Genomic DNA, 20369 nt, shown 5'->3' with positions numbered 1-20369 from the left:
TCTTGTGAAATGTCAGTCTCATCTATGTGACATCAAAACATTCAGGCTTAACAAACGATCAGGGCATACAAACATAATAAAAAAAATTAGTTGAACCAAGTTAGGTCAAATAGGAACAACAGAGAGCAAAGAATGAAAGAAAACAAGTTGAACAGTAGTTAATAGAGAAATTTAGTAATGATCATTTTGTGTTTGTCATCGGTTCCAGGTAAAGTTCAGGCCATACATTTCTTTATGATTAAAATTTATTTGAGCAACATTTTTTGACTAAGTTCTTAAAGGATTGCTTTACTTGCTGGTTCCTCAAGGAATAAATGAAAGGATTCAGCATTGGGGCCACAGAGGTATTGAGCACGGCTATCCGCTTGGTCCAAGCCACTCCTTCCTTTGCCGAAGTTTTGACATACATGAAAATGCAACTTCCATAAGAAATGGACACGACAATCATGTGTGAGGAACAAGTGGAAAAGGCTTTTTTCCTTTGCTCAGCAGAAGGGATTCTCAGAATGGTCTTAAGGATGAATGCATAGGAAATGATCACTAGTATTAAGGTTACCACGATTATTAATACTGCCATGAAAAACCCCATGAGCTCCAGTAAGGAAGTGTCTGTGCAGGAGATCATCAACAAAGGAGAAGAGTCACAGGTAAAGTGGTCAATGATATTGGAGTCACAGAAATCCAGGTCAAGTGCCAGTATTATAGGTGGAAAAATAATGATAAATCCAATCAGCCAGCAACTGATCACAAGCTGGTTGCAGACTCTGCTGTTCATTATTGTTGTATAATGCAACGGTTTACAGATAGCTACGTATCGATCATAGGACATAACTGTCAAGAGAAAAAATTCTGTTGAGCCGAGGAGTAGGAAGAAAAATACCTGGGTCATGCATGAATTGTAGGAAATGGTCTTATCCCCTGTTACAAGGCTGACCAGAAATCTCGGAATAGTCACTGTTGTGAATGAGATTTCCAGGAAAGAGAAATTCCTAAGGAAGAAATACATAGGAGTTTTGAGGTGTACATCCACCAGGGTAAGGGTGATAATTGTCAGGTTTCCAGTTATACTCAGTATATATGTGACAAAGAGAAAGAGAAAAATCAAAATATTTAGTTTTGGGTCATCAGTCAACCCAAGAAGAATGAACTCTGTCACAGATGTATGATTTTTCATTTCTTTCTTCTGACTCTTTCAAGTCTGGAAATGCCAACAAGAAAAAATGATTTAGTGAGTCTAAGGTTACTTTTAAAATCACTTTTGCAGCTTTAGACAGTATATGACCTTTAATGAGCCAATAAATCAGCCACCAATTTGTATTGAACTCTAAATATATATATATATATATATATATACATATATATATGTGTGCGCGTGTGTGTGAACAAAAATATTTATTATCCTTTATCTTGTATATAGTTAGCCATTTATATTGAGACACCTGAGACGTCTACTAAACACATCTGTGTAAGAAAACTTCTCAAATGTGGTTTGATATTTAAAGGTTTTGAAATTTCATCATATGCTTAGAATTAGGAAGAACACTCTAGAATGTAACATATTTCATTTTTATTAAAATATCTTAAATAACCATAAGTTCTAATGATCACCTAAAGATGAATGAGTATGAAGTTTTTTCTTTTCAGTTATTCTCCATGATTTTTAAATGTGCTTAAACTCATTCCATCCTATAGAAAGCATTAATAATAACAAAAGAGTCCTGACTATCAAAAGCAATTTTTCTATAACCATAAACAAGAAAAACAAATTTAAAGTTTTTCCTTTCTGAGTTATATAATAACCTATTGCTTTTCAGAAGAGACTCTAACAACTACGGTTAACTGATCTAAGTAGTAAAGTTATTAATAAAAGGAAAAATAAATGAGTTGAGAATGAAAAATATATTTACAATTAGATAATCCCTTGTGGAAACAATTTGTTCAAACCCAAGCACTCTGTAGTCTTGCTTCTTTTGGGTGACAGTATTGTATTATTTTTGAAGCATTGCATAGGATTCGCAGCTAGTCACTGATTTTGATTTTCTTAAGAATCACATACTCACATGGTACAGAGGTGGAATTAGTGGGATGATCCAGGTTTCATAAGGGGAGATAGAACTTATTGACGAATACATCCAAGAGAAACTTTATTTCCGAGGCTGGAGACGTCTTGTTGTGAGGCGACACACTCCCAGTGGCTGCAAGCAAGCCTTGAAAAGGTCCTGCAATTTGGGATCCTGAAAAGGGTGGATGACATAGGGCCTTGCCAGAGCTCTCTGGGAAGTTCCAAGTTGTCAACCCCCGTTAAGTCTGAAAGGCTAAGACACAAGTACTGTTGCAAAATTGTTCAGTGAGTAACAGTCTCTGGTATTAATGTGCTGTTTAGAAGGAAAGCTGGAAGCCATGGAAATGGGAGCACACACCAGAAAATATGTATTTGTCCTATGATTTTAATTGGTTCTATGGTAGAATCAGAGACTAAACTTTTCTGGTATGGAGCAAGATTTTCAAAATATAAAATTAAGTTACAGAAGAAAGATGTGGAATCTAGGCATTAGTAACTCTACAGCAGGCAAACAGAGGTGACAAAGTCATATATTTGATTGGTTAAGTGCAGTAGTTAGTTGATAAATGACGAGTTGATGAATGAGTGGGAAAAGAGAAATTATAGCTATAAGAAAGACTTGAGTTGCATGGAAATAAGTAAAAATTTGTGAGGCAGAAAATCCTTGAAAGAACTGTTTGTGCAAGAACTGTTCCAAGTGGCATCATTGAAAGTCAGGCATTTAATATCCCCCCCCGCAAATATCTATAAAATAACAACATCCATAAAAATAACCTTACATGTTAAGAAAATCTATTAATATTTTACTTGACCCATAGCAACTTCTGGGAATTTTTTTTTTTTTAACTTTCCTTACCTTTCAGCCAGAAAACTCGGGTTTCTATTATTCCCTAAACAGACAGACAGGTTTTATCTGTTTGCTTCTTTTTTCTCCTCAACAAAGTCACAGGGAATTCTTGCAGGAAAGCAATTAAACACCCCCTGGAGAGTGATGATGCGTGCACACTCAAGTTCAGTGGAATAATTTTAATTAAGTGTCCTTGGAAAAGAATTTTTACCAAACAAACATCAGAGAGTTGTTAATGCAAAGAATAATAGTAAGAAAATAGCAGCCTTAGATTAATTATGGATTTATAATGCTTGTTTTATTTTTACCTGAGATAAATAACTATCAAGATAATATAACCCAATTGCATGCTCTTGTGAAGAAGCAGAAAATAGAAAAGGGAAAAGATCACAGGACCTAAAATATGTCATCAAAATTTTATTTATTAACAAATTGACATTGAGTGTCTATTTTAGATAAGTCTTTTGGCACATCAAGATAAAATAAAAATTGGGAGACTGACATCTAAACATGAACTCATGAAATGATTTTCTGAAAACACCCTTAAGCATTTTTTCTTTCTACTTAGAAAGTGAGACAAGCACAGCTGTGCACCATTTCTTTATGTTTATCTCATTTTCCTATTAGACCAGTTGGACTCTGGTACATTGTTTTTAGCTACTGAATTATTTAATTCTCATTTTTGTTTTTTTGTACAGTATTTTATTACAATGCCAAATTTTAATTCTTTTTGACCTTTGAAGCATCTGTCTGTTGAACTTGTCAGAGCAGCCTGTGAGACTGGGGAAGGACTATTGGTGGCTGAGGCTGATTGTTTTATTTTGAAAGACATTTATGATAGAATTTTTTGAAACCAAAATCCACATTGTATTTCTTTTTTATTACCTTTATTTATTTTAATTATTTACATATTTTTAAATCATTTTTCATTTTTGCAAAATGAATGCATTTTCATCTTGGTTATAGTCTCTGTAAAATTCCTACCACCCATTCACCCATGAGCTATCAACATGGTCCCTTGTGCTCTTCCCACCCTTGTTTTGATCCTACCTCCTTCTCCCTGCCTGTAGTGTGTCTCTGATTTATAGCTGCCTGTTGATTTTGATTTTTACTTTATTATAATTAGTCTTTTTTTTCCTGATCCCTTATTTGGATCCTCTACATTCTTGCCATAAGTGAGATCATCTGGTATTTTTCTTTCTGGTTTATTTCACTGAGCATGATCCCTTCCAGCGCCATCCATGTTGCTGCAAATTGCATGTGTTTATCTTTTTTGAATGCTGAGTCATCTTCCATGGTGTATATGGACCACATCTTCTTGATCCAGTCATCTATTTTGGGGCATTTGGGTTGTTTCCAAAGCTTAGCGATTGTAAACAGTGCTGCTATAAACATAGGGGTGCATGCACCCTTTTGAATTAATGTTTCTGTGTCCTTTGGGTAAATACCTAGGAGTGGAATTGCTGGATCATATGGAAGCTCCATCTTTAGCAGGTTGAGGAATCTCCACACGGCTTTCCATAGTGGTTGGACCATTTTGCACTCCCACCAGCAGTGCAGGAGAGTTCCTTTTTCTCCACATCCTCGAGGCTGGTAGACTTTAGGAAGTCTCCACCATTCACAATTCTTGCTGCTTGTAGCCTTGAGGCAGGGCCTGTGATATCCTTTTAATGAAGACAATATGACAGACATGATTGGAGGCTTGTTTCATGATTATGTTTTGTTACAAAACAACTTTTTTAAAAAAGAGATATTTATTTATGCACAGTAGGCCAGGGTTGCAGGGCCTTAAAAGGATTCACCAGAGACAAAGGGGGGAACAGAACAGGAGGACCTGGAGGATCTACTGAAGTACATTACTGATGGGAGCAGCGGGGAGACCAAGAGGTCTGCTGGGCCATAAAGGCCAGCTCCCTCACCAGTGATTGACTAGTGCTGCAGAGGCTGTGGATAGCTTCATAGTACTGTGCATAACCCTTGCACCCCAGGGAGGCTCTATTTTCTCCAATTTTTTGGTCTTGATATTTTTCTGATGGCCTTGTGGAGCAGAGTGATATTCAATTATGTTTTTCTAAATAGATACATGTAAAGTCTAAAATTATGCTATCTACTGAATATATACATCTATTGTTGTCATACTTTATTAATATATTTAATCAAAAATTTTCGTGAATAAACTTATACTTTTTTATTAAATTTTTTATTTTTTATATCATTGTTCATTTTAAACAATGTTTGCTTTCCCCCACCCCCTCAGGTGTAGTCCCCATAGAATTTCCTTCACCAGTGCATCCGTGCACCATCACCTCAGTCCCCTGTGTTCCTCCCTCCCTCCCTCTGATCCCTCTCCCCCTCCCCTGATTTATAATAGTCTGTTTTTGCTTTGTTGTGCTTTGTATTGTTATTATTTTTTTACACTGATGTCTATTTGGCTCCCCTATATTCCTGCTATAGGTGAAACCAGCTGATATTTTTCTTTTTCCTTCTGACTATTTCACCGAGCATAATTCCTTCTACTCCCTCCATGTTGGTGTGAATGGCATGAGTTTATCTTTTTGGTTGCTGAATAATATTCCATTGTGTATATGTGCCACATCTTCTTGATCCAATCAACTATTTTGGGGCTTTTGGGTTGTTTCCAGGTGAACGACCTGGTTGTTTCCAGGTGAACGACCAGGTGAATGGCCTTCCTACCAAAAGCAATTTACAGATTCAATGCTATTCCAATAGAAACCTCAATGACAGTCTTCAAAGAAATAGAACCAATACTCATGAAATTCATATGGAACCACAAAAAACCATGAATAACCAAAGCCCTGCTGATGAAAACAAAAGAGAATGGAGGTATCACACTTCCAAACTTCTTGCTGTACTACAAAGCTGTAATAATTAAAACAGTTTGGTATTGAAACAAAAAAAGACACACAGATCAATGGAACCAAATAGAGAGCCCAGAAGTAAAGCCACACTTACATGGACAAAATCTTTGACAAAGGAGCAAAGAATATGCAATGGAACACGGACAGTTTGTTCAATAAATGGTGCTGGGAAAACTGGACCACCACATGCAAATAATGAAACTAGACCACTGCCTCTCACTGTGCACAAAAATCAACTCAAAATGAATAAAAGAACTGGACATAAGACTTGAAAATATAAAATATATAGAAGAAAAAATAGGTAAAACACTATAAGACATACATCTCAGTAACATCTTTAAAGAGTCATCACACAAAGCAAAGAAAGTCAAGGAAAAGATAAACACCTGGGATTACATCAAACTGAAAAGCTTCTGCACAGCACAAGAGACATTAACCAAAACAAAGAGACACCCTATTAGTGGGAAAAATTTTTTTACTCCATACAACTGATAAGGGACTAATCACAAAGATATACAAAGAACTCACATGACTCAACCAAACAAAGTAAACAATCCAGTAAAGAAATGGGCAGAAGAACTTAAAAGACATTTCTCCAAAGAGGAGATGCAAATGGCCAACAGGCATATGAAAAAATGTTCAACATCCCTTATCATCAGGGAAATGAGAGTAAGTTTCTACAAAAATTGCTGCAAGGTTGTGATTTTATGAATAAATTATTCATGCATATTTTCAGATTTGTTTGCATCTTATACTTTAATAAGAATGAATATTTTAACGTAAATTTAACTTTAAAAAGACAGATATTTTTAATCTTGTGTGATACAGAAAAAATGGTGTGTATGTACCTTTCTGTGGAATATTTATCCTCATTTGGTGATGTATTGCTTAGTTCTAAAAATTTTTAAAAGTAAACTTAACTATATTTATTTTCACAAAAAAATTAATGGTAAATATACCAGTTTAAAGACAAAGATGTCAAATTGAAATTATAAATTTGAAGGCTTGTTATTTATTTAATATTCAAATTGTATTATTTTTAATTTTTAGTTTAGTTTATAACACTGTGTGATATTTAGGGATATGAGTTCAAACTTCTTCAAATGTGTGTTGCCACATCACATCTACAACCAAACCACTCATAATCCTCCAACATTGTACATTATTCTCCTTCCCTGCTTTGTCACTAGCACTCACCCTCCTCTGGTAATCTTAATAACACAGGGTTTGTTTACAGGTGAGGGAAATATTAATAAAGCACAAAGCTTCGCCATTTGATTTGCTTATGTTGTCAGTCCCTTCCACTGTGTGTTCTGAAAAGTAAACTCTTCCATATACTAATAAGCTATGTATGGAATTACACACACAAACACACACACACTAAATGAATGGTTTATACATACAAAAATGTTACTTAAATAAAATCTTTTAATGTCTGGATGCACAGTTTTAAAGAGTTGCATATTTTCAGTAATTCCTTTCATAGTTAAAAATACATTCATGTAACCTATTGCCTTATGAATATTTGCTAATTAATAATCTTTTTAAGTTTTAAGTGTTTTTATACATAGTACATAGTACCACAATTACATTACTATCACATAACTATACATATAATTTTGTCTGTGAGTGTTAAAAATGTTATAGCAATATTTATATTTGTCTTACATTTGTTATATTAAAATGGCAAAATTTTTTGTAATTAACTTTTTAATCAAACTGCTTTACTTTTTGTTAATTTTCACATTATCTTTATTTTCTTTGGTTTTACACTAATTGATTTTTGTTTAATTCTTAGGGTTCTGAATTTCACATTTAATTCCAATATATTCATTTCTACTAATTAAATAGTTTGAGCCACTTATAGTGATTGTTCAAATATCAATGGCATATAATCTATGCCGGTATATGCAAAGTCGTATAGTCTTTCCTTGATTATTTGAATACCTACAAAAATGTGGTAATTGCTCCTCATATGTATGTTGACTAGGTGCATAGAAATCTAGCAATGATTGTCAGTAACTTCATGGACTGAATTTCATGATTTCTCACCTCTGTTTTCCGCTAATCTAATGCATATACATGCGTGTATACATATATATCATGTTACATGCATTTCAAAGAGATTGTTAGAGAGGTGTGATTTTTACATAATTTATAAAAGGAATTCACTTTTATATGTTCAAAATTCAAAATTTAATTATTTTGTTTAGATTATCCTCTGTCATAAACCACCCCGTTCTCAACCTAAAACTCAGTCTGTGAGTATGAGACAATCCAATGAACATATTCTGAGAAATATTTTGTTTTAGAATTTATATATCTTGATTTTCCTGACATTTCTCAGAGACAGGTTTTTCAAAGAAGTTTCTTGCAAAAGAAACAGACATAAAAATTTCATGTGTTTTTGAACATACTACAGGAGCATTTGTGTGGGAAACAGAACCCTCTTCAGAGAAAAAAACTGGTCAATTTACAGTGGAATTATTCTGGTAACTTTTCAATTGTGTCCCTATGGGCAAAATGGGAGTTGAGGAAAATAGAATATTAACATTTATATTAATTAATATTAGACTTTGTATAAGGCAATGGGAAAAACTGATGGAAAAAATAGTCTCTTGTTTGATTATCTTTCAAATTATCCTTGGTTCTCATGTAGATTTTGGTGGGCAAACATACATTTTGAGGTCAGAATTAAGTTGGGATGAAGATGAAATGAGGTGATTCTACAGGACAATCGGGATGAAGAAGTAGTTTTGCGAGTACACTTTAAGTTCTGGGCAGTTAGGGAAGGACATTCATTTTCTTTTCGTTTCTTTTTTTAAAGATTTATTTATTTATACGTACAAGAACTGGGGTGCAGGCCGGAGGTGCGGGGGTGAGAGGATTCACCAGAGACAGAATGGAGAGCGGAATAGGCAGACTGACTGAAACACACTGCTGAGGGGAGCAACAGGCCAGACAGGGAGGTCTACTATGCCATGTGGGTAGCCCCACACCTGGGGAATTGATATCATGCTGCAGAGGCTGCAGATAGCTTCATAGTGCTGTGCTTAACCCCTTGCTCCACCAGGGAGGCCCAAGGACTTTCATTTTCAATGGAATGATTTACCAAAGTATGGCAGCTTCAGGGACACTGCAGGCAAGGTCTTTGGAGAGTGAGAGAGGCTTCTGAGATAAGGGCAGAGAAACCCAGGAGGGCTAATGAGGACAGTACATTTTAAGGCTGATAAGATCAGGACATTTTAAGAGACCTTGGATGGGGCAGTGACAGAAGGCTAAGGTAAGAGCTGTAAGCTGGACACGCTGCTCAGGGAAGTGCAGAGAGAGCTAACACAGAGAGGACGATGAGACTTTAGAATAGAGAAAAAAGGTTTAAATATCTCCTAGACACGGGCCTGAGCGTGTCTGTTACCCCTCCCTGGATCCCTGCACTGGAGTCTTCGCTTTTATTCCTTTTCCCTCTAAATAAACCTCTTTGTTCTCCAAATAAAGATTTGCTTCTCTCCGCTGATTTATCTGAGAGTCTGTCTACGAATTCCTTTCTATGGCTTCGTGAGACAAGATCCCATGATGGTTCGAGGATTAAATTCCTGGTGTTTCAAAGCCAGACAGGGCGAAAGCAGCAGCTGCGGCAGCTATAACCATGGCAACAGCGCACAGCCGCTGTATCATCGGCATCCTGTACCATTTGAGAACAACCTGGAAGTTGGAAGGTTTATGGTTTCAATTGCCAAAACTATCAAAAGAGCAGAAATTGGATCTAATGAAACACAGGACAAGACAGTTTCTTTCCAAAGTAGCTTCAGATGAGCTCCAGGTCCAGCATCCGTAAAATAAAAGAAAGCAGCAGGTTATATAGCAACCACCAGTGTATTCCAGAAAAAAATGGTTCATGGCGAGGGTAGCAGGGTCCAACACACAAATATCAAATCCATGCTTGTAGTAACTTTGGACTTTTCTTTATAAAACAGTAAATGCAAAGGTTGTAATTTTATTTTATTTTATTTTTTAAAACATTTGTTTATTTATACAAGGGCTGAGGTACAGGCCAGAGGTGTGGGAGGTTGAGAGGATTCACCAGAGACAGAGTGGGAGGCAGAACAGGCAGACGACCAAAAAACACTGCTGAGGGGAGCAGCGGGCGAGACAGGAGAGGTCTGCCACGCCATGTGGGTATCTCCCTGGCTGGTCGGGAATCAGACCCGCACTGCAGAGGCTGTGGACAGCTCCACAGCACTGTGCAAAACCCACTGCACCACCGGGGGGACCCAAATGTTGTAATTTTAGAGGATGAAATTGAATATAAAGATACAACACCTATGCATCAAATAACACAAATATGTATAAAGTAAAACCAAAGAGATTCAAGGACTAAAAGTGACACACTGGAAAATGGGAACTGAACCTTACAGTGGAGCTACTGTTAATACTCTGTGCTTATGGACTTAGATTTTTTTTAAAAAGATTGATTTATTTAAACAAGAACTGGGGTACAGGTCAGAGGCACGAGAGGGTGAGAGGTTTCACCAGAGACAGAATGGGGAGCAGACCAGGCAGACAGACTGAAAACGTTGCTGAGGGGAGCAGCAGGTGGGACAGGTGAGGTCTGCCACACCATGTGGGTAACTCCATGGCCGGCCAGGAATCAAACTGGCACTACAGAGGCTGCAGACAGCTTCACGGTGCTGCACTTAATCTGCTGCACCACTGGTGAGGCCTGGACTTAGATATTATTTTTAAAACTTCTTGATAATTACTTTTCTTTAGCTTTGGATTTGTGCCTATGGTGAAAGTTCTTCAGTACATGTTCAAACTGAATTCTGGCATTCTTGTGAAATGTCAGTCTCATCTATGTGATATCAAAGCATTCAGGCTTAACAAACGATCAGGGCATACAAATATAATAAAAAAAATTAGTTGAACCAAGTTAGGTCAAATAGGAACAACAGAGAGCAAAGAATGAAAGAAAACAAGTTGAACAGTAGTTAATAGAGAAATTTAGTAATGATCATTTTGTGTTTGTCATCGGTTCCAGGTAAAGTTCAGGCCATACATTTCTTTATGATTAAAATTTATTTGAGCAACATTTTTTGACTAAGTTCTTAAAGGATTGCTTTACTTGCTGGTTCCTCAAGGAATAAATGAAAGGATTCAGCATTGGGGCCACAGAGGTATTGAGCACGGCTATCCGCTTGGTCCAAGCCACTCCTTCCTTTGCCGAAGTTTTGACATACATGAAAATGCAACTTCCATAAGAAATGGACACGACAATCATGTGTGAGGAACAAGTGGAAAAGGCTTTTTTCCTTTGCTCAGCAGAAGGGATTCTCAGAATGGTCTTGAGGATGAATGCATAGGAAATGATGACTAGTATTAAGGTTACCACGATTATTAATACTGCCAGGAAAAACCCCATGAGCTCCAGTAAGGCTGTGTCTGTGCAGGAGATCAAAAATAAAGGAGAAGAGTCACAGGTAAAGTGGTCAATGATATTGGAGTCACAGAAATCCAGTTGAAGAGCCAGTACTAGAGCTGGAAAGATAATGATAAATCCAATCAGCCAGCAACTGATCACAAGCTGGTTGCAGACTTTGTTGTTCATTATCGTCGTATAATGCAACGGTTTACAGATAGCTACGTATCGATCATAGGACATAACTGTCAAGAGGAAAAATTCTGTTGAACCAAGGAGTATGAATAAAAATACCTGGGTCATGCATGAATTGTAGGAAATGGTCTTATCCCCTGTTACAAGGCTGACCAGAAATCTCGGAATAGTCACTGTTGTGAATGAGATTTCCAGGAAAGAGAAATTCCTAAGGAAGAAATACATAGGAGTTTTGAGGTGTACATCCACCAGGGTAAGGGTGATAATTGTCAGGTTTCCAGTTATACTCAGTATATATGTGACAAAGAGAAAGAGAAAAATCAAAATATTTAGTTTTGGGTCATCGGTCAACCCAAGAAGAATGAACTCTGTCACAGATGTATGATTTTTCATTTCTTTCTTCTGACTCTTTCAGGTCTGGAAATGCCAACAAGAAAAAATGATTTAGTGAGTCTAAGGTTACTTTTTAAAATGACTTTTGCAGCTTTAGACAAATATATAAGACCTTTAATGAACCAATCAATCAGCCACCAATTTGTAATGAACTCTGACTATATATATATATAGACAAAGATATTTAATATCCTTTATCTTGTAGATAATTAGCCATTTATATTGAGGCACCTGAAATGTCTACTAAACACATCTGTATAAGAAAAACTTCTCCAATGTATTTTGATATTTAAAGGTTTTGAAATTTTGTCATATGCTTAAAATTAGGAAGAACACTCTAGAATGTAACATATTTCATTTTTATTAAGATATCTTACCAATAACCGTAAGTTCTAATGATCACTAAAGATGAATGAGCATGAAGTTTTTTCTTTTCAGTTATTCTCCATAATTTTTAAGGCATTTAAACTCATTCCTGCCTATAGAAAGCATTAATAATAACAAAAGAGTCTTGACCACCAAAAACAATTTTTCTATAATCATAAACAAGAAAAACAAATTTAAAGTTTTTCCTTTCTGAGTTATATAATAACCTATTGCTTTTCAGAAGAGACTCTAACAACCAAAGTTAACTGATCTAAGTACTAAAGTTATTAACAAAAGGGAAAATAAAGGAGTTGAGAAATGAAAAATATATTTACAATTATATAATCCCATGTGGAAACAATTTGCTCAATGCCAAGCACTCTGTAGTCTTGCTTCTTTTTGGTGACAGTATTGTTGTGTTATTTTTGAAGCACTGCATAGAATTCACAGCTAGTTGCTGACTTTGATTTTCTTAAGAATCACATACTCACATGGTACAGAGGTGGAATTAGCGGGATGATCCAGGTTTCATAAGGGGAAATAGAACTTATTGAAGAATACACCCAAAAGAAACTTTATTTCCCAGGTTGGAGATGTCTTGGTTGTGAGGTGACACACTCCCAGTGGCTGCATACAGACTGCAAGCAAAGCCTTGAAAAGGTCCTGCAATTTGGGATCCTGAAAAGGGTCGATGACATAAGGCCTTGCCAGAGCTCACTGGGAGGTCCCAAGTTGTCAACCCCTGTTAAGTCTGAAAGGCTAAGACACAAATACTGTTGCAAAATTGATCAGTGAGTAACAGTCTCTGGTATTAATTTGCTGTTTAGAGGTAAAGCTAGAAGCCATGAAAATGGGTGCGCAAACCAGAAAATATGTATTTATCCTATGATTTTAATTGGTTCTATGGTAGAATCAGAGACTAAACTTTTCTGGTATGGAGCAAGATTTTCAAAATATAAAACTAAGTCACAGAAGAAAGATGTGGAATCTAGGCATTAGTAACTCTACAGCAGGCAAACAGAGGTGACAAAGTCATATATTTGACTGGTTAAGTGCAGTGGTTAGTTGATAAATGACGAGTTGATGCATGAGTGAGAAAAGGGAAATTATAGCTATAAGAAAGACTTGAGTTGCATGGAAATAAGTAAAAGTTTGTGAGGGAGAAAACCCTTGAAAGAACTATTCATCCAAGAACTGTTCCAAGTGGCATCATTCAAGGTCAGGCATTCAATATTTCCACCCCCCCAATATCCATAAAATAACAACATCCATAAAAATAACCTTACATGTTAAGAAAATCTATTAATATTTTACTTGCCCCATAGTATCTTCTGGGAAAGTTGTTTTTTTTTTTTTTTTTTAAACTTTCTTTACCTTTCAGCCAGAAAACTTGGGTTTCTATTATTCCCAAAACAGACAGGTTTTTATCTGTTTGCTTCTTTTTCCGCCCCCCTCAACATAGTCACAGGGAATTCTTGCAGGAAACCAATTAAACACCCCCTGGAGAGTGATGATGCGTGCACACTCAAGTTCAGTGGAATAATTTTAATTAAGTGTCCTTGGAAAAGAATTTTTACCAAACAAACATCAGAGAGTTGTTAATGCAAAGAATAATAGTAAGAAAATAGCAGTCTTAGATTTATTATGGATTTATAATGCTTGTTTTATTTTTACCTGAGATAAATAACTATCAAGATAATATAACTCAATTGCATGATCTTGTGAAGAAGCAGAAAATAGAAAAGGGAAAGGATCACAGGACCTAAAATATGTTATTCAAAATTTTATTTATTAACAAATTGACATTGAGTGTCTATTTTTAGAAGTCGTTTGGCACATCAAGATAAAATGAAAATTGGGAGAATGACATCTAATCATGAAATTGATTTTCTAAGAACATCCTTAAGTATTTTTTCTTTCAACTTAGAAAATTAGACAAGCACAGCTGTGCACCGTTTCATTATGTTTGTCTCATTTTCCTATTAGACCAGTTGGACTCTGGTACATTGTTTTTAGCTACTAAATTATTTAATTCTCATTTTTTTATACAGCAATTATTTATTATAATGCCAAATTTTAATTCTTTTTGAACTTAGAACTATCTGTCTGTTGGACTTGTCATAGCAGCCAGTGAGACTGGGGAAGGACTATTGGTGACTGAGGCTGATCGTTTTATTTCGAAAGACATTTAAATGATAGAATTTTTTTTAACCAAAATCCACATTGTATTTCTTATTCTATTTTTTTCAAATGTTACAGTCAGCATAACAAAGTGCTTCAACCACTTAAAAAATTGTCATCACCAAGTTTCAGTAACGTGTCTTCTTCCAAGATGTGGCTGATAGACTTAAGGAAGTCTCCACCTTCCCAATTAAAAAATTATTTTATTTTATATATTTTTATATCATTTTTTATTTTTGTGCAATGTAGCTATGGAAACAACCCAAATGCCCAAAAATAGATGATTGGATCAAGAAGATGTGGTAATAAATTGACATCTTTTACTTCATGTGCTTTGCTGTAGGTAGGATATATTTTGCAATAAAATAAAAAAAATATTTTGCAATAAAAAATAGTGATGTAAATGTTTTATTTGAAAATGTCAGTATTTCCTCATTGCCAACTTACCTAATTTTGGATGTTTGTTTATATCAAAAATGTTAAACTTTTCAATGAATCACATAATGTATTTTCAAATATATCATATTTTGCTTACCTGAAATAAAGCAATGATAATAAGAGGGTTTGAGAATTAAATGTGATAACACCCACACTATAAGCAAACAATTTTAAATGTTTTTTGCATTGTTAATGTTCAATATATGGAACTCACTGTAATTGATACTAAAACAGAGTTTGAATTAGTGCCTCAAACTTCAGCATAATGTTTTCTCGGTTTTTGATATTAATCTAAAAACAGAACTTTTTGAAATGCTATTGCTTGAGTAAAACTGCCTTTTATACATTCATGGAATTGGATATTGTCCTGTGTTTAACGGTTTCCTTAACATTGTGTGAATTGGAATGAATGAAAAAAAAAAAAAAAACCCTGAATATTTTTGATAGAAAATAGATAATACGAAAAAGTGGCTGTGCAGAACTGGAAAATGCCACCACTAGTTCTGAATCAGAATGTTGCTTTTCAAGAAAATAAAATGTGGTTTGTCTTTAAAGAAATCCAAATAAGTAGAATATCTTAGAAAATGTGATAATATTTAGTCTATTCCTAGAGGAATTTAAATGCAGGAAATCTGGTTAAATTAGGGCAGAAATGGAGGTAGAAAATAACTGATATCTAACTTTTTTATTCTAATTAAGTTACAATTCATTTCTTTCAAATTCTTCTTCCAAGCATTTTTGTCTGTAAGGCAAAAAGGGTTTTCCACAATTGTCCAATTGTGTGATTTTTTTCTTAGATTTTGTCATCATTATACCCTAATGATTATACTTCCTTCGATAATCACCACTTATTTTTATGAGCCCCAGGGATTCAAGGGTCCATGAATAACTGTTATTCTGTTGAGAATACTTAGTAATAGCCACAATTTGAGGAATGCTGTGTGGGAGCATGAATTAAGGAAGTTCCAATTTGCAAAAATGTTAAGAAATTTTTCTACCAAGCAAACATTTAACTTTATATTTATCAGAATCAACTTTCAAGATTATTATTCACCAATGAAAGTAAATATGTTTGTGATGTTGCATGTACTACATATATACAATTTTCCTATTGTTAGTGGAAATGTATTTTTGAAAGATTACTGTGTGAACTTTAAATGAATATAAATATATTTTGAAATCTTAAAACCATGACCTCCAAAAATATAACAGATACATTTGTTACCAGTCTTCACATCTGCAATCAAATATTCATTGTTTCACAATATTTATAAATAGTATTTCATCTTAAAACATAATACTATTGTATAACGGTACAATATAATTCATATAATTGTACTGACTGATCATTAATTGTACTGACTGATCATTAGATTGCTAGACTCACTTTTTCAGATAACTTCTGTCAATCAATGTAATCAATTTTCCCTTATCCTCTTATTTTCATCTTTCTCCTTTTTACCTGAGACCTATAAACTATATACTTTACATAGTATATATTACTTAACATTTGCATGTTGTTTTTCCACACTCCTGAATTTCACTTACATGTTTCTGCTTATTTGTTATAATTTTACAAAATAAAACGTGTATTGCTTCATATATTTTTTCAGATCCCCCAACAATGATTTAAAATCAAATAAAATCATCTTTTACTTTTCATTTTGTGATAATTGTTTACTTTGGGCTAATAAAAAAGAAACATTGATGATAACGACATTTCAATGTGCCTAACTGCATGAGTGAAATGAGGTTTTTTAAGAATTTATGTAGAGAAGGGTAGTGACTTTTTCATTCATTATTGTTTTCAGGACATTGTTCGCATAATCACATTCACTTATTTGAAGAAAAGATAATCTTTTGGACCATATTCCTGAAGGCTTGCTTCACCTGCTGATTTCTCAGGGTATAGATGAAAGGATTCAAGAGAGGAGCCACTGAAGTATTGAGCACAGCTACTCCTTTGCTTAAAGTCACTCTTTCCCTTGCAGAAGGCTTAATGTACATGAAGATGCAGCTTCCATAAGAGAGGGAGACGACTATCATATGGGAGGAACACGTGGAAAAGGCTTTTTTCCTTTGATTTGTGGAAGGAATTTTCAGAATTGTGCGTATGATATACGTATAAGAGAGAATAACCAGGCTTAAAGTAACCATGAGTGTTACCACAGCTAAAAAAAATGCCATAAGTTCTAGAAAGTGAGTGTCTGTGCAGGAAAGCTGCAGAATTGGAGAAGAGTCACAGATGAAATGATCAATTACATTGGAGGCACAGAACTCCAAATGCAGCAGCAGGATTATGGGTGGAAAGATGATCAAGAATCCTGCAAGCCAGGAGCTGAACACAAGAAGGAAGCACACTCTGCTGCTCATGATGGTGGTGTAGTGCAGCGGCTTGCAGATGGCCACATAGCGGTCATAGGACATGGCTGCCAGCAGGTAAAATTCTGTCACCCCCAAGAAGATGAAAAAAAATAACTGGGCCACACACCCATTATAGGAAATGGTTCTGTCCCCTGTCACAATGGTGACAAGGAATCTGGGAATGCAGACCGAGGTAAATGAGATTTCTAGGAAGGAGAAGTTCCTAAGGAAGAAATACATTGGTGTCTGCAGATGGGGATCTGAGAGGGTGAGGGTGATAATAATCAGGTTCCCAGTCACACTCAGCAGGTAGGTAACAAGAAGAAATACGAAAAGTACAATCTGCCACTGGGGGTCATCTGTCAGTCCAAGAAGAATAAACTCTTTTACTTCTGTGTGATTTATCATTATTTTCCTTCTTTATGAGAATATTCTTTGTTTTAGCTATAAAAGAGGAAGAAATAGGAAAGCTATAATACCGGCAAAGAAACTCAAACATGCATATGCAAATACATACATTAAAAAAACTTTAAATTTTGCTTTTAGAGAAAAATGATTTTCTTGTACATTAAAACAAAATACTTTAAAATAATGTTATTTACTATGTCATATATTAATTCATTATTTCTATATTTCCTTTATTGTATTCTCACATATTTTAGGATAATATTTGTCTTAATGCATTCCAGAGAACAAAGAAAAAGATTAAAACCGGGCCTCCCCTGGTGGTGCAAGAGGGTGAGCGCCACTCTGGGAAGCTGCCCGCAGCCTCTGCAGCACCAGTTTGATCCCCAGCCGGGCGGTGAGGGCCCCACATGGCTTGACAGACCTCTCCCGCCTTGCCCGCTGCTCCCCTCAGCAGTGTATTTCGTCAGTCTGCCTGCTCTGCTCCCCACTCTGTCTCTGGTGAATCCTCTCACCCTCCCCCGCTTATGACTGTACCCAGTGCTTGTGTAAAATGAATAAATAAATTTTTTTAAAAAAGATTAAAACCCCTGAGATTAATAAAATAAGATCTCAGAATTTTATCTGAGACATACCTTTTTATTTTTCTGTATATACCTCCTATATACAAAATACTCTTTCAAGACTGTTATTTTCTTGCTTTCTTCTTCAAATATATAAAATGTGTTTTATCTAATATATAAATATATTTATATACATATATATCTTTTTATTATATAATTTTTTGTAATAAATACTTTTTTTTTCCTTCTCCATTCATACTTTCACAATCTCTAAGGACAATCCAGTTGTCCATTTTAGTCAACTAATGTGTCCTGATAATAGTTTGCAGAGGTGTTTAATGTAGCAGGATATCCTCAATCCGATTCCAGTGAATGAAATACAATAGATTCTAGTTTCAATTACTAACATGTTATAATAATTTTATACAAGATTATAAATGTACTATCATGAAGCTTCTCTATCATATGTACAGCAGGATTTTTCTTAAGCAATATAAATTTTTGTAAAATGTAGCTTTCTTATATAATTCCAAATGGAATTAAGCTTTCCACAATATTACATGTAATTTTCTTAAGGATGATAAAATGGAATAGTTCAACATTCAAAATAAGTTTTCAAGAGGTAAGGGTTACTTTCATTATTTTCTCTTTTTGGGCTTTAACTTTGATGTTATATAGAATTTGTTTCATTGTTTAAAGATATTATTTTCCACAAAACTTTAGATGTGCTGGCGTCTGATACCAATGTTATGTATTTAAATTTCCAGGTAACATGCCTTAAGTCTGTTACATTTATTTTCAACATTCTTCAGAGCTTTCAAAAGTAATAATATTTTCTTGGATTAGCCAGCTAATTTAATATGTTATGAATTTACTCAAAATATTTAACTTTGAAAATTACTGGGAGGAATATATTTTCCTTTCCATTACCTGTTGTCTTTGTGTTCATTTAATCTGTTTTTTTTCCTTATAAATGATGGGTGAAAACTTTCAATATGTATAGAACCCATATTTTGCAAAATGGAAACAAAAATTACATCAGTAATAAAGAAGGCACATCAAATAAATTGTGTTGAATCTTATACAAAAATTACAACTAGGGGCCTCATATTGATTATATCAAAATGTTTATTAAGCACTATCTACACAAGAACACAAAATTAGTCTTATCAATGAAATATATGTTTAAACGAAAAAACTCATTAAACTATTAAATTACAGTAGTTTAAAATTTTGTTCATATATGTTTCACATATAACTTACTTGGTTTGATATTATTTACATTGTGTTATAAATGTATCTATATAACATACATTAGCCCTATTCAAGATATTTTCTGAAATAAGCTGTCAAAGACATACTTACTTTTATGGTAAAGGTGACAGTTTTAGTCACTGTCATTTCTTATAGTATCTTTAATTTGTTTAAACAGAATTTCTTTGTGATTCTTTAAAACTGTTTGTTTTTCCTCTGTCCTTCTATATTTGTAACAAATGTTCAAAATGTTGATAATGAAGAATGATTCTAGGTCTTCTACAATGTTTACAAAAAGGGCATCTATCAACTAAATTTCTCTCAGGATTTGAGTTACCAGGATATTGTACCTGTTGCCACAAAAAGAAGTATCTTGATATTTGAAATAAGCTGTAGCTGAAATGAAGATTAATATAATGTCTGCAAGCCTGGTGGACTAGATGATATGCCTTTTTGTGAAGAGATGTTGCTGTATTCAAGCTAGCCATCATTTTATCTACTCCACTATGATAGCTCTGGGGGATTCGCTGAACGAATAAACAAAAGACACCACAGAGATCGGTGTTCTCAAGATACCAAGCGTTAAAAAAAATTAGTGTGAATTATTATACAATTTAGAACAGACTATTTAGGTGCTAGGAGTCTGAAATGAGGATTGAAAACTATGTTGAAGGATTTGCAATTTCATCATAATCCATAACGTCACAAATGGAAGTAATTTATTGATGGAGTAATAGAGATTAGCCTGTTCTAAATGACAACAAGCTCTTGTGAACAAGCGAGATCCTAGAGAAAATGTGAAAAATTCATACATTGTCACTAATATGTGGAAGATAAAATAACTAAACTAACAGTCAGATAAAGAAACATTTAAAAAAATAACCCTTGCTAGTTGACTACAGAATAAAGCGCCAAGCCTGGGTGGGGTGGGAGGGCTAAGAACAAAGAGGAAGGAATCACAATGGATTATGGGGGATTTGGTGGTGGGTGCACTGTGTTTGTAATG

At 34.7% G+C, this 20369-nt stretch overlaps 3 protein-coding genes across 3 annotated transcripts; all 3 read right to left on the bottom strand.

Moving 5' to 3' along the window:
• Positions 1–238: 238 nt before the first annotated feature.
• Positions 239–1174, bottom strand: LOC119247082 (olfactory receptor 6C76-like). Its single transcript, XM_037513298.1, has one exon. It carries the CDS (start codon positions 1172–1174, stop codon positions 239–241), a length of 936 nt encoding a protein of 311 aa, XP_037369195.1.
• A 9682-nt stretch (positions 1175–10856) lies between these two features.
• Positions 10857–11792, bottom strand: LOC119247081 (olfactory receptor 6C76-like). Its single transcript, XM_037513297.1, has one exon. It carries the CDS (start codon positions 11790–11792, stop codon positions 10857–10859), a length of 936 nt encoding a protein of 311 aa, XP_037369194.1.
• A 4818-nt stretch (positions 11793–16610) lies between these two features.
• On the bottom strand, positions 16611–17549 carry LOC119248449 (olfactory receptor 6C75). The gene has a single exon (XM_037515404.1). The coding sequence runs from the start codon at positions 17547–17549 to the stop codon at positions 16611–16613; it is 939 nt and encodes a 312-aa protein (XP_037371301.1).
• Between the last annotated feature and the right edge of the window lie 2820 nt (positions 17550–20369).

Source organism: Talpa occidentalis, unplaced genomic scaffold (assembly GCF_014898055.3).
Source record: "Talpa occidentalis isolate TD23 unplaced genomic scaffold, MPIMG_talOcc4v2.1 talOcc4.16, whole genome shotgun sequence".
NCBI lineage: Eukaryota > Metazoa > Chordata > Mammalia > Eulipotyphla > Talpidae > Talpa > Talpa occidentalis.
This window is presented reverse-complemented; position numbering and strand designations above follow the sequence as displayed.